The following is a 24,358-nucleotide window of genomic DNA, read 5'->3' as shown; positions in this document are numbered from 1 at the left end:
ACCAAAAATCATTTGAAGTGCAATTTGATTTTCGCACTTCAGCTCGACAACATGTTGGAGCCGACGAAAAGATTGCAAAGGGGTTGCAGAAGTATCTGTATATTTCATTTCCTTTGCAGAAATAAAGGCGAGATTTCAGACACGTGTAATTCTCTGCTGCAGCTCCAACTTTCTTTAAAAACCTATTTCACAAATAGTACCTTTCTCCTGGCGTAAAAAGACTGTCAAGGTTGAAATTTTTCATCGTTTTATACTATTGTTCTTAAACTCTCCCCCTCATAAACCAAAACCTTTATCTGCGGTTATCTTTGTCACCACAGTTAGTATGTAGTCAAATTGAATGTCATCATTTTTTACTTCCGTCTGTGCTAATACAAAACTACAACAGACAAATGGATGGTTCGACGCCGACACAGCTGCCATGAGGAAATGCGTTTGCCTCAGCGCAGATCTGAGGGCCGATTAGAGCTTCACAGCATGTGTCATATGTGCCAGATGAGATACTACAGAGAGAGAGCCAGAAAGAAAAAGAAGCTCTCCCTGCAGATCTAATAAGCCACCTCTCTCCCACCTCATCTCATCCTTTTCCCATTTCTCCTCATCATTTCTCCTTCAGTCCTCCATTTTTCTTCTTCTTCTGTCATCTCTGGTCATTTTGCCTCATCTCCACGGTGTCCGGCTTTATCTCCCGTTGCCACCCTCCTCGTCCTCCTTCTCTCCTCTGATTATGTAAAAGCCACTCAGCTTCAGACAGTGAGATCAAGAGGACACAACGCATGATGATCAAAAGCAATATTTGTTTGGTACCACAGTCACAGTCCATTTAATTTCTTGCTCTATGTTGGCTGCGAGTCCAATAAGAATTATAATATGTTCTGTGGGTTAATTACCAGCACAGATGAGCTCTGGCTTGTGCTTTTTTGGCTCTCTGATGGAAAGCTGACTAATGGGAGATCTGAGGAAGCCAGCTGGGCAGCATGGGAGCATGTTAGGAGAGATTTTCAGCGAGAGGAACACACTGAGTCTCATAGTTTTATCACTACATCGTCCAAATTTAAGTACTTTTTAGATGATCAACTGACAGAATTTGCCACTAATGTCACACCACTTGAATCATAACTCATTAGAGACACACACCAGCAGGATGTGTGATGTTCAAAGATCAATTTATTTCGAATTATATATATATTCATATTGGCTTATGGGCTGCAAGGTGGCTTGGCGGATAGCATCGTTTCTTCGCAGCAAGAAGGTCGCCGGTTCATGTCCCGGTGAGGACACCCGGGATCTTTCTGTGTGGAGTTTGCATGTTCTCCCCGTGAAGCGTGGGTTCTCTAATAATCTTAATTGGTGATTCTAAATTGTCTGTAGGTGTGAATGTGAGTGTGCTTGGTTGTCTGTCTCTAAGTGTAGCCCTGTGATAGACTGGTGACCTGTCCAGGGTGTCCCCTGCCTTCACCCTGAATCAGCTGGGATAGACTTCAGTCCCCCACGACCCTAGTGAGGATTAAGCGGTGTATAGATAATGGATGGATGAATGGATGGATGGATGAATGGATGGATGTTGGCTTATTTCACTCTAGATTTAGTAGAAGTAGCCAAGAGGTAGTACCCATGTGCCAATATGTGGATACAAATGTATGATAACCATGTACAGTATGTCACAAACGCCTGACACCATCTGAACCAAATAAGTGTATCTTGGTCTAATCAGACCACAAGACATGGTTCCAGTCATCCATGTCCTCAGTCTGCTTGTCTTCAGCAAACTGTTTGTGAGCTTTCTTTAGAAGAGGCTTCCTTCTGGGATGACAGCCTTGCAGACCAATTTGATGCAGTGTGATGTGGCATATGGTCTGAGCACTGACAGACCGACCCCCCACCCCTTCAACCTCTGCAGCAATGCTGGCGGCACTCATACATCTATTTTCCAAAGACAACCTCTTCGGTCAACCGTGGCGAGGTGTGTTCTGAACGGAACCTGTCCTGTTAAAGCGCTGTGTGGTCTTGGCCACTGTGCTGCTGCTCAGTTTCAGGGTGTTGGCAGTCTTCTTATAGCCTAGGCCATCTTTATGTAGAGTTTTTTTTTTTTTTTTCAGATCCTCAGAGAGTTCTTTGCCATGAGGTGTCATGTTAAACGTCCAGTGACCAGTATGAGAGCATGTGAGAGCGATGACACCAAATTTAACACACCTGCTCCCCATTCACACCTGAGACCTTGTAACACTAACATGACACCAGGGAGGGAAAATGGCTAATTGGGCCCAATTTGGACATTTTCACTTAGGGGTGTACTCACTTTTGTTGCCAGCGGTTTAGACATTAATGGCTGTTTGAATGGCTGTTATTGAGCTATTTAGAGGGGACAGTAAATTTACACTGTTATACAAGCTGTACACTGATTGTAGCAATGTGTCATTTTTTCAGTGTTGTCCCATAAAAAGATATAATAAAATATTTGTAGAAATGTGACATACTGTATGTGTAAATTGTTTTGACCCCCTGAACCTCGAAACCTACCAGCGGGTTTAATATCCATGTGATTTTTAAAAGACTGCGTAATTGATTAGAGCCAGAAACTGTAAAAAAAAAAAAAAAAAGAAAGAAAAAAGAATAAAAAAAGAAAAAAAAAATGTTGGATTTGGAACTTTCCAACAGCCTTTGAGCTGATCATGTGTGATGCGTGGCTTGTTGGTGATGTTTACCAAATCTGAGTTTGTATATTTCATCAAAAAATCATTTAATGTTATAAGTTTAATTTTCAAATTCTCTTATAATAAACAGTGTGAAATTCTTTCAATTTGAAATGCCTTCAGTGACAAAAATTCAAGGACAAGAAAGAGCAACAAAAGGGAAAATGAAACATCAGGATCAAATAAATAAACTCTGTGTACAGAGGAGAAAGTTTTCAGCAAGTTGCTGGAAATACTTTAAGCATGGTGAAGTATTTTAGTAAAGCTGATGTCCAGAGTAGCGTGAGCTGGACTCAGAATATTTGTCTGTCCTGTCAAGACTCAAGACCTAATCTGGCTTTTTTGTTGCATCCAACCACCACAGTTTGAGTTACGGGATGAAAGAACATTTTCATTTAGAGTTATTTAGATATCAGATGTTGATCCCACTTACTGTGAATCAGTCGTAGAAGATGTGTTGTGCAGTGCTGGACGAAGGCTGGCTAATGTCACACAGGTATAAATAAGGTCATAGCAGCATTACAGTGACTCTCTGTGTCAAAACTTTGTGTCAAACCTCCAGAGGGTGATGTTATGATTCATTTCCATCATCTTACCTTCTTTGTTTTGTCCATGGCCTTCAGTATGGACATATTCAGGTCTTCTAAGGCAGCAAGGACATTCTCATATTCTCCGAGGTGCTGGGAGAAGTACTCTTCACAGTAAAAAAAAAGAAAAAAAAAAGAAGGGAAGAGAAAACAAATTAACATTTTAGTGAGCTCACCCCTCGAGCCTTTAGGCGATTTTTTGAATAAATTCAGTCGGTAACAGCTGCAAAATGGGCTTTATGAATAAGAGACACTTGGGAGAATTTAGAAATACAACAAATAGCCTTATCACCAGGCCAGAGTGGGATTTGAGAAACGTCTGCTGAATCAAAGCTGTAAATACCTACGTACGGTACTTACAAAAGAATGAGTCAGTGATTTTGATGTTTGAAAAATTCTCAACTGCAAGTGACGCAGCAGAAATGCATCACAAGTCATCCGTTAAGTGATTGTGCCACGTTTTCATAAGAGATCCGGCCTGGTCCTGGTGCAGGGGACCTCGAGGGTAAAGGGGGTTAAGTAACTAGGACAGGGCTGTGGGTGTTCTGTTGAAGCAGCGCTGGTGTGACACCTCACTCACACAGCCTGCAGGGCCTACGGTCACAGAGCATGTGACCACATCTAACATGTTTCTTTCCTTATGCTGCGAAAATGTCAAACAGCATTTGAGTCTGCGGAGCTCCCGAGTGTCTGGAAACGTTGCAGCTTCTTATTTCTGTTATTAAAAGTTTTTTTTAGGTGAAGAATCAACTTACCACAAAGTTCATCCGTGTCCAAATTGCTGCAAAACAAACAGAAAAAAAAGATTTAAATCAAAAGAATTCCTCACAAAGGTTTCCAAGCTTGAAGCAGCGTGCAGGCTAATCTTTCATCTCCGCAAAAACTTCTCCTGGACGGGCTCGGATTTGATGAATCAGTGTGTGGTGACAAATGGAGAGTGAAATATGTAAAGAATAACTGAATAATTTAGTTGTTTTTTTCCCCCCAGAGGGACGAAAGAGAGAGAGACGAGTGGGTCTGGCAGGAAAAAAAAAGATCTTCAATAGAAAACCCTTGAGAAATTTTGGCTGCCTGTGATTAATGTTCATGCATGAGTGTGTTTAGCAGAGGTCTGAGTGTGCATATGTGAAAGAGAGGCGACGACGAGATCTCAAAGTGGACAATTGTTCTGGCTGTATTGCTCACTTTAAGAGACACACACAAAAAAAAACCCACGTCTGATTTCTTGTTGCGGTAACGGAGACTGGGGAATTTCCACACACAGCTGTAGCACATTGTTCACAAGGGAAAAAGTGCTGCAGCAATCAATTAGTCCAAACAGGAGAAAACACTTAGAGCCACAGAGGACAGCAAAGAACAGAGGAAGAAACCAGATGCTCAACTCAGACCACAAAAGTGTTTCTTATGTGGCTTGAAACCACGTTTACACGTAGCCAGGTATTCACAAAAACAGATCTATGTTTAAGATGGTTTTCAAAAAAATCTTTGTTTACACAAACCTGCATAAACCCGTCGTTAAGAGCTGCTATGAGCATGCCAAACCTATAGGGGGCAGTGTAACGAGAAGCATAACACCATGCTAGCCAATCAGAATCCTGGAAAAAAACAAAAACTTCTTGTTACTTCAACGATATTGAGGCGAAGGTTGTTTGTTTGGACCGACAGAGAAGTGGAGCTCCTCCTTAATGTGGTATTAGAGTACGAAACAAGTAAAAATACTGACTGGGAAACATGTCAGTCCAAGTATATGGATGTAGCCAAACTGCAAACATGGGTCGCACACATATGACGCTGATGACGCTTTTGTCGCATCCTGTGAAACTCCATCTCCTCCTGTCTACATGCAAACGTAAACACAGAGTTTTTCCAAATGTCCAGTTTGGCTGGAGTTTTCAGATACAATCGTTTTCGGTGACTTGTAGCTTTGTTTATGTGTAAACCAAAGGCCCATTGAAACATCACCGTTTATGCTACGTGTAAAAGAGGCCTTAATCATCGACGTAAAGTTGGTTCAAAAACATGCCACAGTTCACTCTCTGAAATAAATATTGTTAAGTTCATGCATCTGCAAATCACACTGTCTAGATTTAAAGAATATATTTCATATCTTGTCTCTGCATTGCAACATTTGGAGTGTGTTCGACATCAGCCTGAGCAGGTTGGCCAGGCTGCCGGACAGAAAGTGCAGCTCGGTGACTCATTCTTCAATCAATACAGGATTCAATTTGAGACTTCCAAATTGCTTCCTAACTACTTTGCCATCTGCCTCCCTCTGTGTTCATTTCACACAGGGGCACACGTTCCTGTTCGGCTTAAAGAAACTCTGATTTAGCCCAGTGATGATGGTTGACGGTGAAGCGTGCGTGTTTGTTTGAACTGCAAGTGTAAACCGGCATTAGGGGCAAATAGTATACATCTGTTTGTGCGTCTAATTGTGTTTTTATTGTACTTCATAGCTCCGTGTCTGTTGACAAAGCTCTAATGGCAGGAGCATTACTCGTCTTATGAAGCGCTCATAATTAGTTTAACAAATTATATCATCATTAAAAGATCATAATGTTGTGCATGATGATCAGCGTGATTAAAGTCTCGCTTTTCTCCCTTTAACTGCAGCAGCATTCAGTGGAATTAAATGCAGTGACTACACTTTACACAATGAGAAACATGTTGCCAAAAACTCCTAGAAAAGCTTCTGATGTTCAGGAGAAGAGCTACAAATATTTGCCATTGTTATTGATTATATTTCTCCTGAGATGACGACTCTCGTTTATAGGTGTTTGCTGAACCTGTTTTAACCGTTTGTATTACTGCTTGGTTTGGAAAATTAAAGTTGTCGAGTCAGAGAAGACTTGGACGTCTTGTTAGAATGATGAGTAAGATCTCTGGGTGGAGTCAGGCCAAGCTTTTGGTCATTTACAACAGGCAGGTCTTTAGGAGCGCTATATCGGATTGCCAGGACCTTCCTCTCATTTGTGTCCTATTAATATGTGAACTCTTGCCGCAGAATAATTTCCCCCCAGTGGGACAATAAAGATAACCTTGAAACCTTTAATCCTTGAATTAATCAAAACATAAAAGAACCCAGAAGTGAGCCCTGAGGCACACCAAAGCAGGAAAACAAATCAAATATGTTTGATGATTTTAATCATCAGAGCATAAATTACTATCTGTGGTTAGAGAAATTCTATTGAGTGAAGAAAAAAAACATGTTTCTATGGAAACAACTGAGAGTAATTAAGAAAAAGGTCAGCGTGATGCTCAAAGTCTCAGATAAATAAATGTCAGAATTAATGCGGGAAATGAAACAGCTTCGCCCGGAACTGTGGAAACATATTTATTTAGACTTCAAACAAGCAAGTATAGTAAGTGTGAATACTGCAGTCTTACCTTTGCTGTGATCTGATGAGGCTGTTTTTGCAGTAATTATTTATGGAAAGGAATTCAGTCTTTATAAAGCCTCTTCAGCTGCTGTGGCTCAGAGTGTTTCACTCTCAGGCTGCTGTCTAATTATACCAATAACGCCGCTGACACAGGAGCCTTGGGTAAACATTTTAATCAACATCATAATAAGGATGAGCGTTCAAATTAAACAAAGGTGACGCAGATGACAACATCATCCTGCTACTGAGTTACTCAATCACAAACACCAGAACTCGAATCAATAGCAAAGTCTCTACCTCTATCTACACATTTAATCTCACGTATTTTACATAAGAAATTATACGGAGTGCATAATTTATCTGGATCCTCACTGACTTCATACTGAAAATTGACTATCACAACTGAATCCATGACTCCACCTTTGACCTGAACCTCCCTCTAATCTAATTTTAAACCACCTCATGTCATTATTCCACTTTGTAGGAGCGCCATCATTCCCTCCACTATGAATACATCTTGGATTAAAGTTTACACTGAGTCAGATTTACTAAATCCAGCACTCAAGACATGTTTTTATTGCTGCACCATTTCTTTTTTAAAAGTCTGATGAATTATTTATTTTCCCCCAAATGCAATAGAACATATTTGGACATGTTGTGGTCTCTCCAGGTTACAATACTCCAATGTTTGACTTCACAGCATGAACAGCTGCTGCCCTGCTGAGCAGCTACTTCTAAAACAGTTTTAACCTTAAAAACAAACCAAAAAAAAGTCTAAACTCTCTTTCCAGGAACTTCCTCACCCTGACCATGTAAAACTCTGATTTTCCCCTCACAGGTGAAAGTGAATTTACACAAAGACGCAGCTCCTTTTCCTGGATCTACAACCTTCCTCTTATTAATGTGATCATGTCATGTTAGTCTGACCAGGCAGAAAAGCAACACAAACAGCTACAGACTTCACAAAAGCACACGAATCCAAAGACAGATTAAACTCTCCCACAGAAAAAAATCTCTATTGAGCTTCTTACTCGGTCTTCAGCAACCTTAAAGGTGAACTGTTTCGGCAAACAGGTGTCACTAATCCGTGTCTATGAAATACATCTGCGATCACGGTTTCACTGGAAGTCACAGCAAATGAGGCAATAGCCCTGAACTGGATTTGCAACCCATAATTAAATGATAAAAATAGACGCTGCATATTATTTTTCGAGGTGTACCATGAAAAGCGTCAGGCTTTAACATCGCTGACGGAAAAATAGCCCCCCAAAAAGCTGAACATATTATATTCCAGACTAAAAGACACATGAATCCTCAGGTCTTTTTAATCCTTTTCTATCAGGCGACAGAATATTTGTACCAGTGAGGTTGTTTGACCATCTCAACATTTGTTCTTAAAAACTCAAGGAAACCGATTGCCTTGAAAAATAAAAATCATTACTTTAGTTTACACTTAATTTAGGCTACTATTAAATTTGGTCATTTCTGGACAAAAAAAAAGCAAAATAATTCAAATGCAGTAGGTCTGTGGATGCAGTTCTTTGTGGCATCTCTTAGATTCTTTTTTAAAACGTACTATTTTCAAAGTTACAGTTATGACTCGATAATCTGACACCAAATGTAAAACCTTTTATGTCAGATAGCAAGGCTGTCGGATTGTCAAGACGGAGGTGGAGATACAAGGAGGGCTTGATGCTTGAACGTCCACTTCTACCCCAGGGGAGTGGTCCGATTGGGGTGGAAGTGGCCGGAACGCACAGGCAGGACTTGGTCTGCTGATGCCAGTTTAGTCAGTGGTCACACTTCTGTTTCCACCACAGCCATGGCGATTACATTGTAAATGTGCTGGCTCTGGTTGGACAACTACTTAAAAAAAACAAAACAAAAAAACTTTAAAATCACAAGATACACTCCACCGTTACCATCCGCGTTTACGTCCGTGAACACTGAGCACGCTCGCTGTGTGTGACATCGTCGTGTCCTCTTCTGCCCATGCGGGACACCTTTGGGTCGGATCAAGTTCACACAGCAGATCACATACAAGTCGTATTTAACTGGAAATGTGAACGAACTCGCAAAAAAATCGTATTTCACAAAAAAATCTGAATTGAGCATTAAGTCCTGCAGTCTGAACGTAGCCAATCTGTGGGATTGTTCAGTCAGATAATACGCCGTTATCCTTATTTGTGACATAAAATGTCATGTTGGAGTCAGAATCCAAGGCTGTCGGTATGTTAAGGCTATTTTTCATGTGTTCCGTTCGTTTTTCCTAAAAACCTGTTGGATATCAAGGTTTAGGATTGTTAAGGGTCGGATTATCGAGTCACGACTGTATTTGTCTCTTTTGGTAAACACAGTCTGGAATATACATCATTATAATTACATTAAATGCATATCCTGTGGGGCTGCAAGGTGGCGCAGTTGGTAGCACTGTTGCCTCGCAGCAAGAAGGTCGCCGGTTCGCGTCCCGGTGGGGGCACCGGAATCCTTCTGCGTGGAGTTTGCATGTTCTCCCCGTGCAGCGTGGGTTCTCTCCGGGTTCTCCGGCTTCCTCCCACACAGTCCAAAAACATGTTGAGGTTAANACATATCCTGTGGCCTCTGTTAACAGTCATCCTATATCAACATGTGTTATTCTGGCAACAATAACTTTCAGTCCGGTGAGGACGCTATGGCTTTGCACTTTTACACCCCTTCTGTCAAATGAGCATAAAAGCAGACTACAACCTGCAAAACGATCAGTCAAGTGTTTTTCCAAGATATGATGCATTCTACATGTGACTATTTGCAGGATTTAGCTTCAATAAATGAAGTCTTAGGTATCAACACGACTGTTTTTGGGCATTTTGGTGCCCTATATGAGGTGAGATGTCTGTAATGTCTGTAACTAGAGTGCAAACTGTTATTTTCATCAAGCTTTTAACCACGTTCAAGATATGACGTAGAACATAGCCTGATTATTCATAACCCTGTTTGGTTCTGACATTATCAGGTCATCTGTGCCATTGACACATTTGAACTTGTGATCGTTTTAAGCCAACATCGAGAGAGAGAGAGGACGTCACTGTGGAAGTTTGGTAGCAGGAAGACACTCATCAACCTTGGAATTACCAAAACAACAAACTTTTTGGAGTGCTTACCTGCCAAATGTCATTAAAACAGATGCAGCACAACTCCGCTTGCAAAGCTCGCTGCTGCACTGCCGTTATATAACCGAAGCTAGCGGCTATTTATATATATTTTGTGGCTCAGTGGGTCACTCTCTCACGAATGCCTTTGGTGTTTCTAATGGAGCAAAGTGGAGTGACTGTGGCAGCTGTCATTCCAGGTGCAAACATCTGGACTTACAGCAACATCAGTGACGTGAATCTAATTTCCGCGTGTAGCTCATTGTTTCTCATCGCAGTCGTTCTGTTGTTAAACCAACCGACTCGATGAATACACCACTGGATCTGGCACACACCTGCACATGGACTGTCCTGGTGATGATTTATGCAGATGGTGGATCACAGAACATAACCTGGTTACTCATGTGAATTCTACACAGCAGTAAATGAACCGCAGGGTCACAAAAGCGGAAAACCAGCAGGTTATGTGAGAGTCGGCCTCCAACAGAGAGTCTGTCTGTGGGGTCATCTCAGTGGGTGTTTAGTGCACTGTGAGTCTGTCTTCTTTATTTTTATGTTACTATACAAACGGTACATTGTGACAAACTTCTAAAAGTAGATCAGTAGCAGCTAAATCTCCTCTTTGGTGTCCCTCCAGCTGGTGGCCAAAAATGGGCCCTGAGTGTCGGAGAGTCTTACAAATTGGCCACCAAACAAAGCTGAACGAGGATGTAGCGGTCGATGCTCTTCAGTAAACAAGCTGGGAGATTCAGGTTGAGCACCAGATTTAGTAAGACCTAGTTTTCAAGTTGCACCAAATAAAAGTGTCTGATTAAAGCAGCAGAAACAGTGATGCTGTGATTTTGGATTCTTTTTTAAAGCCTTTGGATGAGAACAATAATGTAAAACTCAGCAGCAATAAAGGCCTTAAAGAGGTCATATATAAATACAGTGTACTAGGGGTTAGAGTTTAATAACTAATCACAGAAAAAATAATTGAGAAAACATGTAAAAACAACATGAAATAAACGTTATTAAACCTTGGCCAGAATCTTTTTTTATTAGAAAAACTGTGGCGATGTGAAAAGCTTCAGCTCATTTTAGTTTAGCTGCCCAGTGTGCAACTTTCCTGTTCTTTCGTCACTCTTTTTGCCCTCACTGCAGTTTACAGTGGAAAAACGTCTCAGTATCCACAGTATACTACCTGCTCAGAACCTAACAGCAGCTACACACAGTTAGGAATTAACTGGTGAACATTGTTAAGGATTTAGCATCGAAATAGACATTTAGAGCTGCTAGAGACCAAAAAACAGAGTGATAAGAAAATGAATATTGGTTCAACAGGTGCACAGAGACATGACTCCACACAAGCAAAGAAGCAACAAGCTACATTTAATGTTGTTCTACGTCTTTAAAAATGGTCTTTTTGTGTTTTAATGCGTTGTGTAAAGCACACAGGAGAGTATGCATTGTGCTGTATTGCCCTGCCTTGTCTTGTCTTGATTAAAAAAGTAATGTAATGTGCAACAATGCAGTTGTAAAATTAGGCCTAAAATATCTTATTTGATGCACTGAGGTTATTGAGTATATATACGAGGTTGTTTCTGTGAATGTGAGCACATCACACTGACTTTAAGATTCTACTGATTATTTTTAAAGCCCTTCACGGCCTCTTTCGCAGCTACGTTTGAACTTTTAGTATCTTGCGCACTGGCACGCACTTTAAGATCCTTGAGAAGAGGTCTTCTGTCTGTTCCAGCGGCCCAGCTAAAAACCAAAGGAGACAGCGTTAGCAGTCGGGGCCCCGAGGCTCTGGAGCGATCTGCCCGAGGAAATCAGGTCAGCCGAGTCAGTGATGGCTTCTAAGTCTTTTATCGGAGGAGCGTTTTCTGATTTAGTTTGAATGTTTTATTTCTTTTGAACTGTCTTATTTCATTCGATTAGGTTCCTGCCTCTTCAGCACTGTGTTGGTTTGGTACACTGTGCTGTGTTTTTAGCTGTCTGTTAAATTCTGATGATTTTATGACTCGTCTGTTTTATTTTTTGCTTCCTAGTGAAGCTCGTCGTAACCCGGATTTTGACTAGCGCAGTATAAATAAAGATTATCATTATTATTTGGGTACACTGGGTCAGTAGGAGATACGTAACGTGGTCACAATGTTCCCGTCGGTTACTATGGCGTTCACGTTGCTGCCAGACTATTGCTAGGTGTTTGCTAGGTGGTTGTTATGGCAGTTCTGAGTGGTTGCTAGGATACTGTGGGGTAGTTAATCTGGTAATACGTTGGGGAAAAAATGTGAGGGCAGAGGTGTCCAAAAGACGGAAACAACTACAGTAAAAAATAGTTTAAAAATAATGCTTTATTGTAATATTGAAACTTGAATCCTTTAATATAAGCAATGAGAATGGGAGACAAGCTGATGGACGAACAGAGAGCTTTTTTTGGTGTCCTGCAGCCAAAAGCGACTCACAGCCTGGAGTAGTTTTTTTCACATCTTGTTCTGCTTGTCTCCCTTTGAACAGTACTCAGCTAATGAATAAATAGACAACTCTGATCAAAGTATGGCCCAATTTCCATAAATATTTCACTGCGCACTGTAAAATATAACAGTAAAAACACAACAGGATTCCTCATAAACCTTTATGCCTTTATGTCAAGAACGCTAAGCTCAGACGACAAACTAAGAAAATGATTACTGCTGTATGCGCCGGCTCTACTTTGGTTGGTGACAAATTCAGTTGTCACAGTTTTATGGTGCCAGTTCCTCTGTGGATTTCTGATATTTACGACAGACGATAGTGCCGTAAGTACAGTTTAGTGTGCGCGAGTAAAGAAGTTTAGAAGCAACATTGAATAAGTGAAGTCTGCAACACTTTGGATCTAAAGCAGCTTTTAGAGTGTACCATGTAAACACAATGTGAACACAAGTCTATCACTGAGCAGTGAAAATGAAGCCTTTGCAGACGATTTAGACGTATTTGCCAGTTGATTTGGCACACCTACCTACGTCTAACACAGGCCTGCCCTCGTCTATGTAAATATGATGAGTGTATGTCTTCAAATAAACCCCAATTTTTTCTCTGCTTCCACTTGAGAGTAAACTCTGGTTTCAAAAGACAGCTGAATGTAATCAGCTGGAGTGGATTGTGCAAGTAACCTAAAAACTTGTAATCACAACAGCAGAGGACCGAACAGGGATTGAGATTCCACAAATGCAAATCTTGTGGGTTTTAAACTTTGCTAAAGGTTGGAGAGGGCTGTCAAAAAAAAATAAAGTGTGGGTCCTGGGGATTTTCAGAAGGATGGAGTCAACAAATGAAATTAAAATGAAGATTAAAACCACTTTTTTTTTTAACATAAGTTTGCAGCTGCCATTGCAACAGAAGTGTCACTACACAACGGACACAAATCTGTCGCCTGTAAATGTCCATCAAACATAAAGCACTTGTCCTGCACATATTAAACAGGATGCTATTGAGAAATGTGCACTTACTTCCCAAGAAAAACACATTACACATTACATTACTCTTCAGAAATACTGCACAGTAAAACAACGTGTTTTGTCTGTATCAAATCAAATCGGTGGAACTCTACATTGCGATAGTGAGAATGTTTGCAGGTGTGGAGTCGCAAATTGCAGGATTAGGAAAACAGCAGAGCTCTCCACTACAGCGTTATTACTTCCATTAAGCACGTGTTCGTATCACCACTTACCTCTCAGCCTTCACTCATATCTCAGTTCTGTCTTGCGTGGACTAAAGTAATCCCATAAAGTGATTGACTGACTTACTCTGTGTTATGGGTGTCGATTGTGTGGAAGAGCTCCTTCAACTCCTCAGCTGTCAGGACTCCATCAGAGAAGTAGGATCTGAATTCATCAAAGGAAAGCTTCCCATCATCTGGGGACAAAACACAAATCCTGTCAGTACAGAGTCAAGAAAAAACAATCTCCTTAACAGGCTTAATCAGTGGCTTGTTTAGGATAAAATAGGCCACAGTAGGGACATTTGTGTTGCAGCAACATAGGGGAAACATGTGAGGAACATCAGGAGAAATAAAAAATTTAACAAAAAATGTACATAAGTAATGTTGATATTGTACAGATTCTTTCATATGTAGACATTGCAGATTCCTCTAGATGTGGAAAATAAAGATATCACACTTGTAGCCATCTCCACCATGAATGTTAGTAACCCCAGTAACCACTTTAGTTTAAGTCGACACACATATGTAGCAGCACACAGTTTAGAATTTCAAACATCACACTCATATATTTAGCCTTTGTTGAAGTACTTAAGTTGTAGTTGTAGCGCACATTTAGTTAACTTTTTTATGTTCAGCATTGTTTAAGTTAATCTTTTCTTTGTTTTGCTGATGCTGGGGTGTCCGGTCTTATGCTCAATTTGGGCAAAACATGGCACCAGAGGAGAAGCAGGCTTTTATAGCAGAGCCAATCAGACCATACCAAGTGCCTGCTGCTTCAAGGGGGGGATCGAGTTTGTTTGATTTAAATATTACTTTATTTATCTGGTTTGTGTTGGGTAATTGGATATATTTTGGGTTTGTTTATTATTATTCTCTTGATTAAGTAGACCAATTGTTCTTTTTGGGTTTTTTTTTTTGGTTTTTGTTGTTAGCTTTGGTGTAGGTGTTTTAAGGTTCCCCTATTGTGTGTAACTGATCTGATCAGCCAGTATATATATCCTCTAGTATTGACTGTGAAGATTCTCACTCATCCAGGTCATGGTTATTCTTGTAGATTAATCGTAGCAACTGGACTTGCTTGAGGTCCTTGAAGGAAGATGAAACCACATTCACACCACAAAAGACCCTAATGAACCCCATTGTGGCAGGGGGAGCATTATGACTTACATAATGAGGGAGAGGAACAACAAACCCCCAGTTGAAACCAAAACTCAGGTGTTAATGGCTCCTTAAGGATATCTGGAACTCCCAACTAGTCAGTCAGAACTGATGAAGCCTCTTGGATGGGAGGTGAAATGTCTTCAAGGAACTCAAGCAAGTCCAATTGCTACGATTAATCTACGAGAATCCTCTAGTATTGTTTTTTGTTACTTCGTTTGATTATTTGCTGAAGCCTATCCGAGCTGACCGAGGGTGAAGGCAGGGTTCACCACAGGTCACCAGTCTATTGCAGCACTACAAGGAGACACACAACCAAACACACTCACAATCAATTTAGAATCACCAGTTAACCTCAGCACGTCTTTGGACTGTGGGAGGAAGCCAGAGAAGCCCCACTACACAGGGAGAACATGCAAACGCCACACAGAAAGGTGACAGCGCGAACCACCGCATCACCTGTACATATCTATATATTAAAAAATAATGGTATTCTTCCATGAATAGAAATACTGATATAGGAATTATTAATGATGTACAGATTTGATCTATATTGCACAGTTTTAGTTCAAATGAACACTTTGGTTTTTTGTCTGCAAGTGTGCTGAACATAATAAAACGATTCTGAGGCACATTCGTCATCATTCTGTAATAAAATTATCAAGATAGCACTGAATAAATTGTAGGTCTGAGCTGATACAACTGAAGGCGACGTAGAGTATAGATAAGATACAACATGTATGGGCTGGGGCTGCAAGATGGCTTGGGGGTTGGCATCGTTGCCTCGCAGGTAGAGGGTCGCTGGATCGCGTCCCAGTGAGGACACCCGGGATCTTTCTGCGTGGAGTTTGCATGTTCTCCTCGTGCAGTGTGGGTTCTCTCCGGGTTCTCCAGCTTCCTCCCACACAGTCCAAAAACATGTTGAGGTTAATTGGTGATTCTAAATTGTCTGTATGTGTGAATGTGAGTGTGCTTGGTTGTCTGTCTCTAAGTGTAGCCCTGTGATAGACTGGTGACCTGTCCAGGTGAACCTGCCTTCATCCTGAGACAGCTGGGATAGACTCCAGCCCCCCATGACCCTAGTGAGGATTAAGCGGTGTATAGATGATGGATGGATGTTCGGGCTGATTTGTCCAGTGATGGCATCAAGTGTATATAGATCAAGTTCTCCTCCGTGAAGAACAAGTAGCAATGAAACTGAAGTGAAACATTTTTCCTTGATTTTATATTCCAGTAAACACGGTGGATATCTAGGGCCATCACATTAGTTCCATGAGACTAATTTGATGATAATGTCAAACAATCAGTCATTTTGAAGCTTTGATGCTCTGCAATAAAATAAAAGCAGCATGAAATATTCATGAAGTGAAAATAAACATAATTTTAGGATGAGGACCTTCAAAATGAATATTCTCAGGTAAAATGAAGACAGCAAACCGCTGACTGCTTCTTTTTCACATCTCCAGCAGCGTCGGTCTGTTTGTGCAGCACGAGGTAGCCGATCTTTACCTTTTCACTGCTGACCTGCTCTGGATGTTCAGTACAGCTGTCATGTTGCTACAGACGGTGTGAGCTGGAGCCGCTTTGCACACCAGCCGAGCACAAAGTGACTCACCGTCCATGAGCTCGGAAATAAACTTGCAGCGGGTTTGACATGTTAGTGCCGCTGTTTGTACGGAACTAAAAACAAACACGTGGGATGACTTCTGCTCCTGCTGCATGACAAGGCCTCAAATCAGTCAAAGCGTGGGACGAATATTAAGTAGATAATAGAGCATGTCATGCCATGTCAACTACGAATTCTGATTTGCTATTTCTGGTTATTAAAAGTGGTTTGAGACAACTTGTCAGTCCTTTTTTTTTTCTCAGAGCCCAAGTACTACTAACAACACAAACCAATAGAGAATCTCCGGTTGGTTTTCTGGCTGCTTGTGGCATCTTTGGTAACTTGGCTGCTCTAAATCAAGAAACAACTTTAAGAATCCCAAATTTTAGTGCAATGATCAAGGCAGAGTCATTCTGTCCTGTTCGAGGTTCACCGAGAAGCTATGAATAGCTACCAGAAGAAGTGTTATGTTCCTTTTTTGCTTTCACAAATGCAATTCCTTTGTGTCGTAAACTCAGTCGTAATTTTCCTTTGAGATTTCAGGTTGGTGAGGGACAGAATTCAATGTTAAATTATCTAAAGCCCCCACATTGTGTAATCAATATTAAGTTAAAGCAAAAATAATTTGTTGCCACTTTAGGTTCAAATTCAAACTACTGTGTCTGCTGCTAGGAGAAGGACAACTGTGTGTTAATATTTTAACGCCGTGAAAGTTGATTCCCGTGTTTTCTTTGTTTTCCGTTGAACTCTCTAAAATATTTAAAACCATTCAAACAAGTCTGGTTTGACAATTCAGTCACACTAGCAATGAAAACATTCATTAAATATTCAATATGATGTGACAAAGTGGGTTACAGTTCATGACACAGCTCGAAACAAGAAGAACTGCAAACAGAATCGTAGCAACAACATTTGCTTGAATGAACATTAGAATTATTCAAATTTTAGATTTCAGTGTCAAATAAGAAAACCCTGATCAGAGCATATTTAATTTTATATACAAGGTGTCAGAAAAGTTCCAGGACTGGTGTCACAAAAGATATATTTCAAATCCAAACTACAAACTATAAGTTTACTTCGAAGTAATCCCTCTGGAGTCTAACCCACTTTCCCAGCCTTCTCTACCACGCCGCCATGCACTCCTGGAAGGATTCTTCTGGGATCCTCCGCATCACCGTTGTCACAGCCATCTTGATGTCGTCCACGTCTTGAAAACGGGTCCCCTTGATGACTCCCTTGAGCTTGGGGAAGAGGAAAAAATCCCACAGAGCCAGGTGGGGTGAGTAGGGAGGTTGCTCCAGCACAGAGATGTTCTTCTCAGCCAGGAACTGTCTGATGCTCAGGGCGTTGTGAGCAGGTACGTTGTCATGGTGAAGCAGCCACCACTTGTCCTGCTACAACTCTCACCTCTTCTCACGCGCTGAATGACGCAGGATCTCTTTGTAAACGAGCTGGTTGATTGTCTGAAGGGAAAAACTCCTAATTTGGGTTTGAAGTACATCTTTTGTGACACATCTGTAAACTGTTGACCTTTCAAGGGGAATTTCTCTTCTTGCTGGGGTCAGAGAACAGGTCAACCAGCTTGAACCTCTGACCTTATGATTAAACCATTACAAAATTTTGTGGCCCGTACGGGGATCGAACCCGTGACCTTGGCGTTATTAGCATCACGCTCTAACCAACTGAGCTAACCGGCCTTACGTGACTAAGTGAAAGTTTTTGGGTCAGTGTGGCTCAGCACTAAAGACTAGTGATTAGTTGAGGCATCTTATCAACAGCATCCTCTAATGTAGAATTTAGTGTAATTTAAGCATATGTTTGCATTTTATTTCTTCTCATTATCCCTGTATTCAGGCTTCATGCTAAGCTAAGTTAACCCACTGTTGTCCCAGCTTATATTTACTGTGCAGATACATGAACACCATCGTAAATAAGCATATATCCTCCACAGACATTGACTCATTTCTGTGCAGGACATATGCTCATTAGCACCTGCGGTTATGTACGTACAATATGAGCAAACATGTTTCAAACCTTAAACAATACATCCCTGATTGGATTCCTGGCTGGCTGATATAATCTCTTCTGTTTTCGCTCCTGAATTTTCTGTCTCTCTACACTGTCCTACTGAACAAAGGCAAAAATCCCTGAAATAAATCTTTAAAAAAACAAAAAAGAAGTGCAAGGAAAACAGGACATTTGTTCCGTCTGACGAGAAAAAAGGTCTGTGTGCCATTCAGATTCATGGTGTTGTTTCTTTTTGTATTGTGTGCATTTGTGCTTTCGTGTCTGCTGTCCCAAGTTAATAAGACAATAAACGATATTTTAAGTGCTCATCCGGCATCAGATAATCATATCGCACCATAGTGCAGGTTAAATAACAACAGAATTTGCATTGAACATCCATTTAGGCTCCTGTAAGTCAATTAGCGCGGACTCATATAATAAAAGTGTCCACTCGTAGTAGTGGATATTCTGTCTTCATTAATGCTCTGATGCTGAACCTCAGTGGGCATGGTCAGTTTCCTGTTTCCATGGAAACTGAAAAGAGTATCAGCAGAGAGTCATGATCAGAATTTCATTGAGAAACTATATCTGTTTTCACACACGAGAGAGGTGGAGTAATTCTCGAGACAGATGCGAGTTTGTTTGTGTGAATGGAGCCGGATGGTGCGACACTCACCGTTTTTATCAGCCCTCCGCAAAATCTGCAAGGAAAAAGGGGAAAATTAGAGACATCAACAAACGCTCTACATCTGTGCGTGTGTGTGTGTGTGTGTGTGTGTGTGTGGCGATCATTGATCACACTTGCAAAAAGCAGTGTGTCATTAAATTATTGATAGTGCTGTCCCAGAGTCCGGAGGAGATGAAAGGCAGAGTTGAAATGACCACATCAGCTTTAAAAGGCTCGAACCCCAAAAATAGCTTCACCCACTTTTCCTTCTTGTCATTTACTTACTTATGAGGATGAATCTGAACAGGCAGAGCCACAGGATGAATCTATCTATGTGTCCATGATGTAAATTTGAAATTAAAAACCCAAATCTGGTCAGAACCATTCATTCGTGGCTTTCCCCAGTCAGCTACTGGAAACAAATAGTAATAATAAAAATAACAATAATACAAAATTAAATGTGATAAAAATGATTTTGAAAAATACTAAATATCCACCCACTCTGTGTTAGCTCTTGGCAGTCTGCTCTTTGTTTGTTACTTTATTTTTCCTGCTAATCAGTCTTTGTTTCTTCTACTGTGGTCCCACCCGTCCTTATTTCTAATGTCTATAATTAGTCATTTAGCTCATTAAAATATAAATAGCAGTTAATGGCAAAGCTAAAACAGTCTGTCAATTCACACCATATTGTCAAACGCCAAACGTAAGATGGTTCCAGCTTCTTGTTTATGTAGATACATGCAGATTTGAAGACGTCACCTTATTTTCTGTTCTAATACACATTTTTAACATGTTTCTGGTGTTCCATAGGAGATTTTTAATTATTTAGGTTTGAATCAATTAATTATTCAAATCTGGATATTAGTCAATACTGAATATAATCATCATTTAATTGAAATTACATCTATAACTGCTCTTTTAAGTCATGTATCAGTGACAATCAGCACCTCTTCACAATACATTAGTTAAAATACCTTTTGCTCTGGTAGAACTACTCCTGCCATTAACCCTGTAATCAGATCCTATCTCATCTCATTCCACACCTTGGCTCATCCTAATGAATCTTTTATGTGTACTTAATGGAATAAAATAATGAAACCAAGATAGTTGAGAATCTTCTCCTCTGGGAGTCCAGCAACAAGCAGCTTAAAAGCACAAACATCTGAACTATTCCAGGAGAAATGACTGTTTGAAGCCACAATATGTGTTTTTATGACTCACAGGCACACTGAGGCTGAAGCTCACAGTGCAGGATGTGTCAAGAAACAATGAAAGCAACACTCCGTCGACCAACTCGCCTCCGAAAAACAAGCAGTGTTTTCATGTCAGGAGAGCGTCAGGAGATAGAGCACCTGTCTGACTTCAAGTGAGACGTTTGATACGCTGGATGCAGCTCTCCGCCCGCATTAACTCCTGTTTGCATTCGCTCCTGCCTCCCTTCAAACACTGAAGGCAGTCGACAGATTTACGGTTAAGACATCACAAGCGAATGGCAGCGAGGAGGAATGAGGGGAATATAATTAGGTGGAAGGTAGAGCCACGAAGCAGCAGAGGTAAAGCTCCTGAGAGAGGCACTTGAGAGAAACAACCTACACAAATGCACAATGTGAATTTAATATTTAAATCCTCGTCATGTGTGGGAGAGCTATAGACTCCAAGCATCTTAGCCTCATTATGTAGTATTTCAAAAAAAAAAAAAGAGCGAAAATCCTTTGGTAAGTCTATGTGCAGCTGTATTTTCTGCATTCAACAGCTGTGCCTGTTAGTTATTATTTCTCCGTAACTGAACTAGAATTGCTCATCAAAGTCTTAAAGAAAAACAGTTCAAACATATTTCTACTTACTCACTAACTTGGTGCTTGACATATTAATGGATAGCCAGTCACTGAAATCCTGACACCACATAGCTTAAGTAAAGGTCAGCCTTGTCAGTTAATTCATCCAATAAAACAAGGAACCCCGTGTACCCTGCACACATCAGGTGGATCCATAATAACTCAGGTGAGAGCTTTCTAGTGAGGGGAATCATTTGAACTTAATCAATGCAAAAGAAGAAAAAAAAAAGAAAAAAGAAAATGTGGGAAGCATCACAGTTTGTGCTTTTTTTCTTCTTCTCTGTTTCTTTAGGATGTGAGCAGCTTCTCTGATGATAGTAACAGCTGCTCTCATACTGATTCTATAGATTGTTACCTGAGTCATTTTTTAAATTTAGATATATTTTTTAATTCAATGCAATCCTACAGCATGCATAAGTTTTTGCAGTTTTGCAAAAGAGTGCTGGTATCTATGTGCAAGCATTGACAAGGATTTAAAAACATCTACTTACATCAATGAACACTGACATTCCTTTTTTAAGCTCCATTTGAGTGCTGGGCTCCTCGGACACTGACTGAGCCTCCTCTGAACAATCCATCATTCACAATGTAGCCTTGATTCAGTTGCAAACTGCAGAGGAATGTGTCCGCTTGAACCTCTTATCTGATCACTGTCACTGTGGTCCGAGAGAGGGAGAGAAAAAAAAAGTGCTGCTGTGAAGTTAGACGTAATAAGACACGATTTCTCGACTGAATTGTCATAATATATGTTTAACTTTCAAGGATGCTTTAATAAAATACTTAAAATTTTCTGCAATCTTTATAATCTGTGCATGAAAACCTAAATATGTATTCTGTAGATCATTTTGAGGCTGTTTTCATATCTATATATGCAGAAATACAGGTTATGTGCTTTTATTTTGAAAGACAATCACCACACTTTCTGTCATGTTCTCTCTGTCTTGACAGCGGTTACTAGTTGAAGCAAAGCATGCACATGTATTGAATTTTTTGGGGCACTATCAAATAGTGGTGCTCAGGCAAATAAACTTCCACTGACCGATCACTTAAAAGGCTTGTTTTTATATAAAACATATTCTGCATGCAGGAGAAAGACTGCATGTCTGCATAACTAAAGTCAAATGAGCAGCACAAATCTGAGCCAGGAGATGAATTCTATATTTAGCCCAACTTTTTGTAAAAACGTACAAAGGCCAGACAAAAAGGTCAATTCAACTTTAATAAAACGAGTGCTTCGTGATGTTCTCTTTATGTTCTAAGACATTTCAAGCCCCTTAGGTTTTTAAAAAAAAAAAAATGGAGCAAGTTTTTTAAGTGACCATACTCTGGCTAATTTCTAAAGGACTGCAGTTTTATATTTGCTTAATAGCTTTCTCTATTATTGTTGTTGTTATTTCTTTTCCTTTAAGTGGACAATAAGGATCAAGATTTTTGTTTAGACATTTGTGACTCATTCCAAATTTCAAATCTACGATAAAAACTGAGCTGAACACACTTCACATCAGTTACAACAACTTCCAATGAAAGTATATTCAACCAACAAACTACATTAAGTTAGGGGAACCATCTCTTCTCTTTAATCAAATGTATTATTAAAGACTAGTGTTAACCATCCAAAATCCGTTCAGGCATGTTAAGATGAAGGAAGGGACTCGAATTCTGATGTCAAAGTGAAGAGAAATGAAGCTATCAAGCCATTTCCATGAAGTTACCTCCAATTTAGTTTAGTTTCAAATCAACTAATGCAGAAATATGAGTGTAAATTACACATAATCTTAGGTTTATACAGTTATCAACATTATTAGGTCAAACCAACACACCAAAATGAAGTATGTAACTTAAACAGTATAAGAATTAATAAATATGATCTTGCAATAAGGAATTTAATTTACTTCTGGGAACGTGTCTCGTCAATAACTTACACACTAATATTTTAAAATACATTTTGTGCAACTATATCAGTTTTGATGATAAATGTGGGATTTTTAAAAAACTAAAGTTGTCTTGACAAATACTAAACAAGTCTTATTTTTGTCTTTAATGATTGTTACAGTTTAATTTGCACTCAGGTTGATGAGACAGTAAATTAGATTTTAGTGTCAAGTGTTAAGTTTCCAAATGTGTAAAAAAAACTACAGGAATAATCCAACACGACTTAAATTCAGTTGTGAAACGCGATAAACCTCCCAAGTGTTTGGAACAAGTTGTAAAACTGTGTAATGGTTCCATCTAGTGGAGAGCTTCTGAAGCACACAAACATAAAGGAGTCTACTGCTATAAACAAATAACTGATGATAAAGGCATTTAGTGTAGTCAGTTTCCCAGAACTTTCATTAAAACATTTCTAAAAACAGTTTACAGCAAAAAGGACACAAAGTTTTGTAAAGACAACCACCTAAAGACTTTCTTGACCCAGAGCTGGGAGAACCAGGCGCTGAGCGGTGGTTGATGCATGAATGCACTTATTGTCTGCTTCACTCACCTCATTATGAATTTATGCTAAGCACGCCAAGCAGGGGGATTCCCTTCACGCTACTATGTTATACTGTAAGCTCGTAGAAATACAGGAGAATACTCAAAACACTCTGTTACACACTTTCCTGTACAAGATAAGCTATTGAGTGTGTCATGCTTTACAGTGTGATTAAAACAAAAAACAACAAATCTCTGAATTAAGTTTTATGAGTGTGACATGATTTCCATATAAATGATTTGCATACAGTTCAGCTTCAGTGTTGGCATGTTACTGACTACACTTACCCATATACTGGTATGAACTTCTCTACAGTTATGAAACGCTTTGCTGAATCTAAAGGCTAGTACTTTATATTTCTATATTATAACATTTTCTATGTTATATGAGGGACATTTTTCACTGCTTTGTATTAGATTCTTTTGTAGTAGATTAAAATCTTACATAAGCACATCAGCATACTATGAATTATGACGCATTAAATTGCTCATTACCAGCTTAGATAAAACAGTTAACATGATCTCCGACTGAGAAACGTAGAACATTATGATGCTACTTACATGTGAATTTGTTTATTTAATTTGATTATTTATATGTAAACAACAACTACACATGATATAACAACATTTATCTATACTAAATTATATTATAATTATTATATTTGATATAATATATTACATATTATTTATAATTATTTATTTATGTTAATTTATATTTCTCATATATCCACAGTGTTGTTACCTCAACAGTGCAATATATTTATTCTACCGTTTTACTATTACTATGCTCATTCCTGACTGTATATACTTTCTACTGGCTCCTTTTGTAAATATATTTATATATTCTTATTTGTCTTTTTTTAATGCTTTTATTAGCACCACTGGAGTTGTCTTTTAATTTTGTTGTACTTTGTGTATGATGACAATAAAGCATTCTATTCTATTCTATTCTATTCTATTCTATTCTATTCTATTCTGTTCTATTCTATAATAAAATACCACTGGAGACATTCTGCATAATGGCTACTTTTGGCAGCCTGCTAAAAGACATGTTATGTGTGTTCCCTGATCCTAAGTAAAATTACAACTTTTGAGATTCTTACTTGCAACGGTATATTTTGGATGTTGTGTTTTCGTCTT

The 24,358-nt window shown here is 39.6% G+C and overlaps 1 protein-coding gene and 1 non-coding gene across 2 annotated transcripts in view; both read right to left on the bottom strand.

The window, feature by feature from the left end:
- Nucleotides 1–21,327, bottom strand: part of necab1 (N-terminal EF-hand calcium binding protein 1) — a 49,544-nt gene extending 28,217 nt beyond the window's left edge. Inside the window, exons 1-5 of the mRNA XM_008306452.1 lie at nt 21,238–21,327; nt 18,921–18,945; nt 13,559–13,667; nt 4,036–4,061; nt 3,290–3,387 (exon numbers count right to left, since the gene is read on the bottom strand). Of these exons, the coding sequence (XP_008304674.1) occupies nt 3,290–3,387; nt 4,036–4,061; nt 13,559–13,667; nt 18,921–18,945; nt 21,238–21,327 (348 nt within the window). The remainder of the gene's footprint in view (nt 1–3,289; nt 3,388–4,035; nt 4,062–13,558; nt 13,668–18,920; nt 18,946–21,237) is intronic.
- On the bottom strand, nt 17,861–17,934 carry trnai-aau (transfer RNA isoleucine (anticodon AAU)). The gene has a single exon. It is a non-coding gene; the product is annotated as a tRNA-Ile (tRNA).
- Nucleotides 21,328–24,358: the final 3,031 nt, after the last annotated feature.

This window comes from Stegastes partitus, unplaced genomic scaffold, assembly GCF_000690725.1.
Source record: "Stegastes partitus isolate 25-593 unplaced genomic scaffold, Stegastes_partitus-1.0.2 Scaffold46, whole genome shotgun sequence".
NCBI lineage: Eukaryota > Metazoa > Chordata > Actinopteri > Pomacentridae > Stegastes > Stegastes partitus.
The sequence above is the reverse complement of the archived record's forward strand: the minus strand, read 5'-3'. Positions and strand labels throughout refer to the sequence as shown.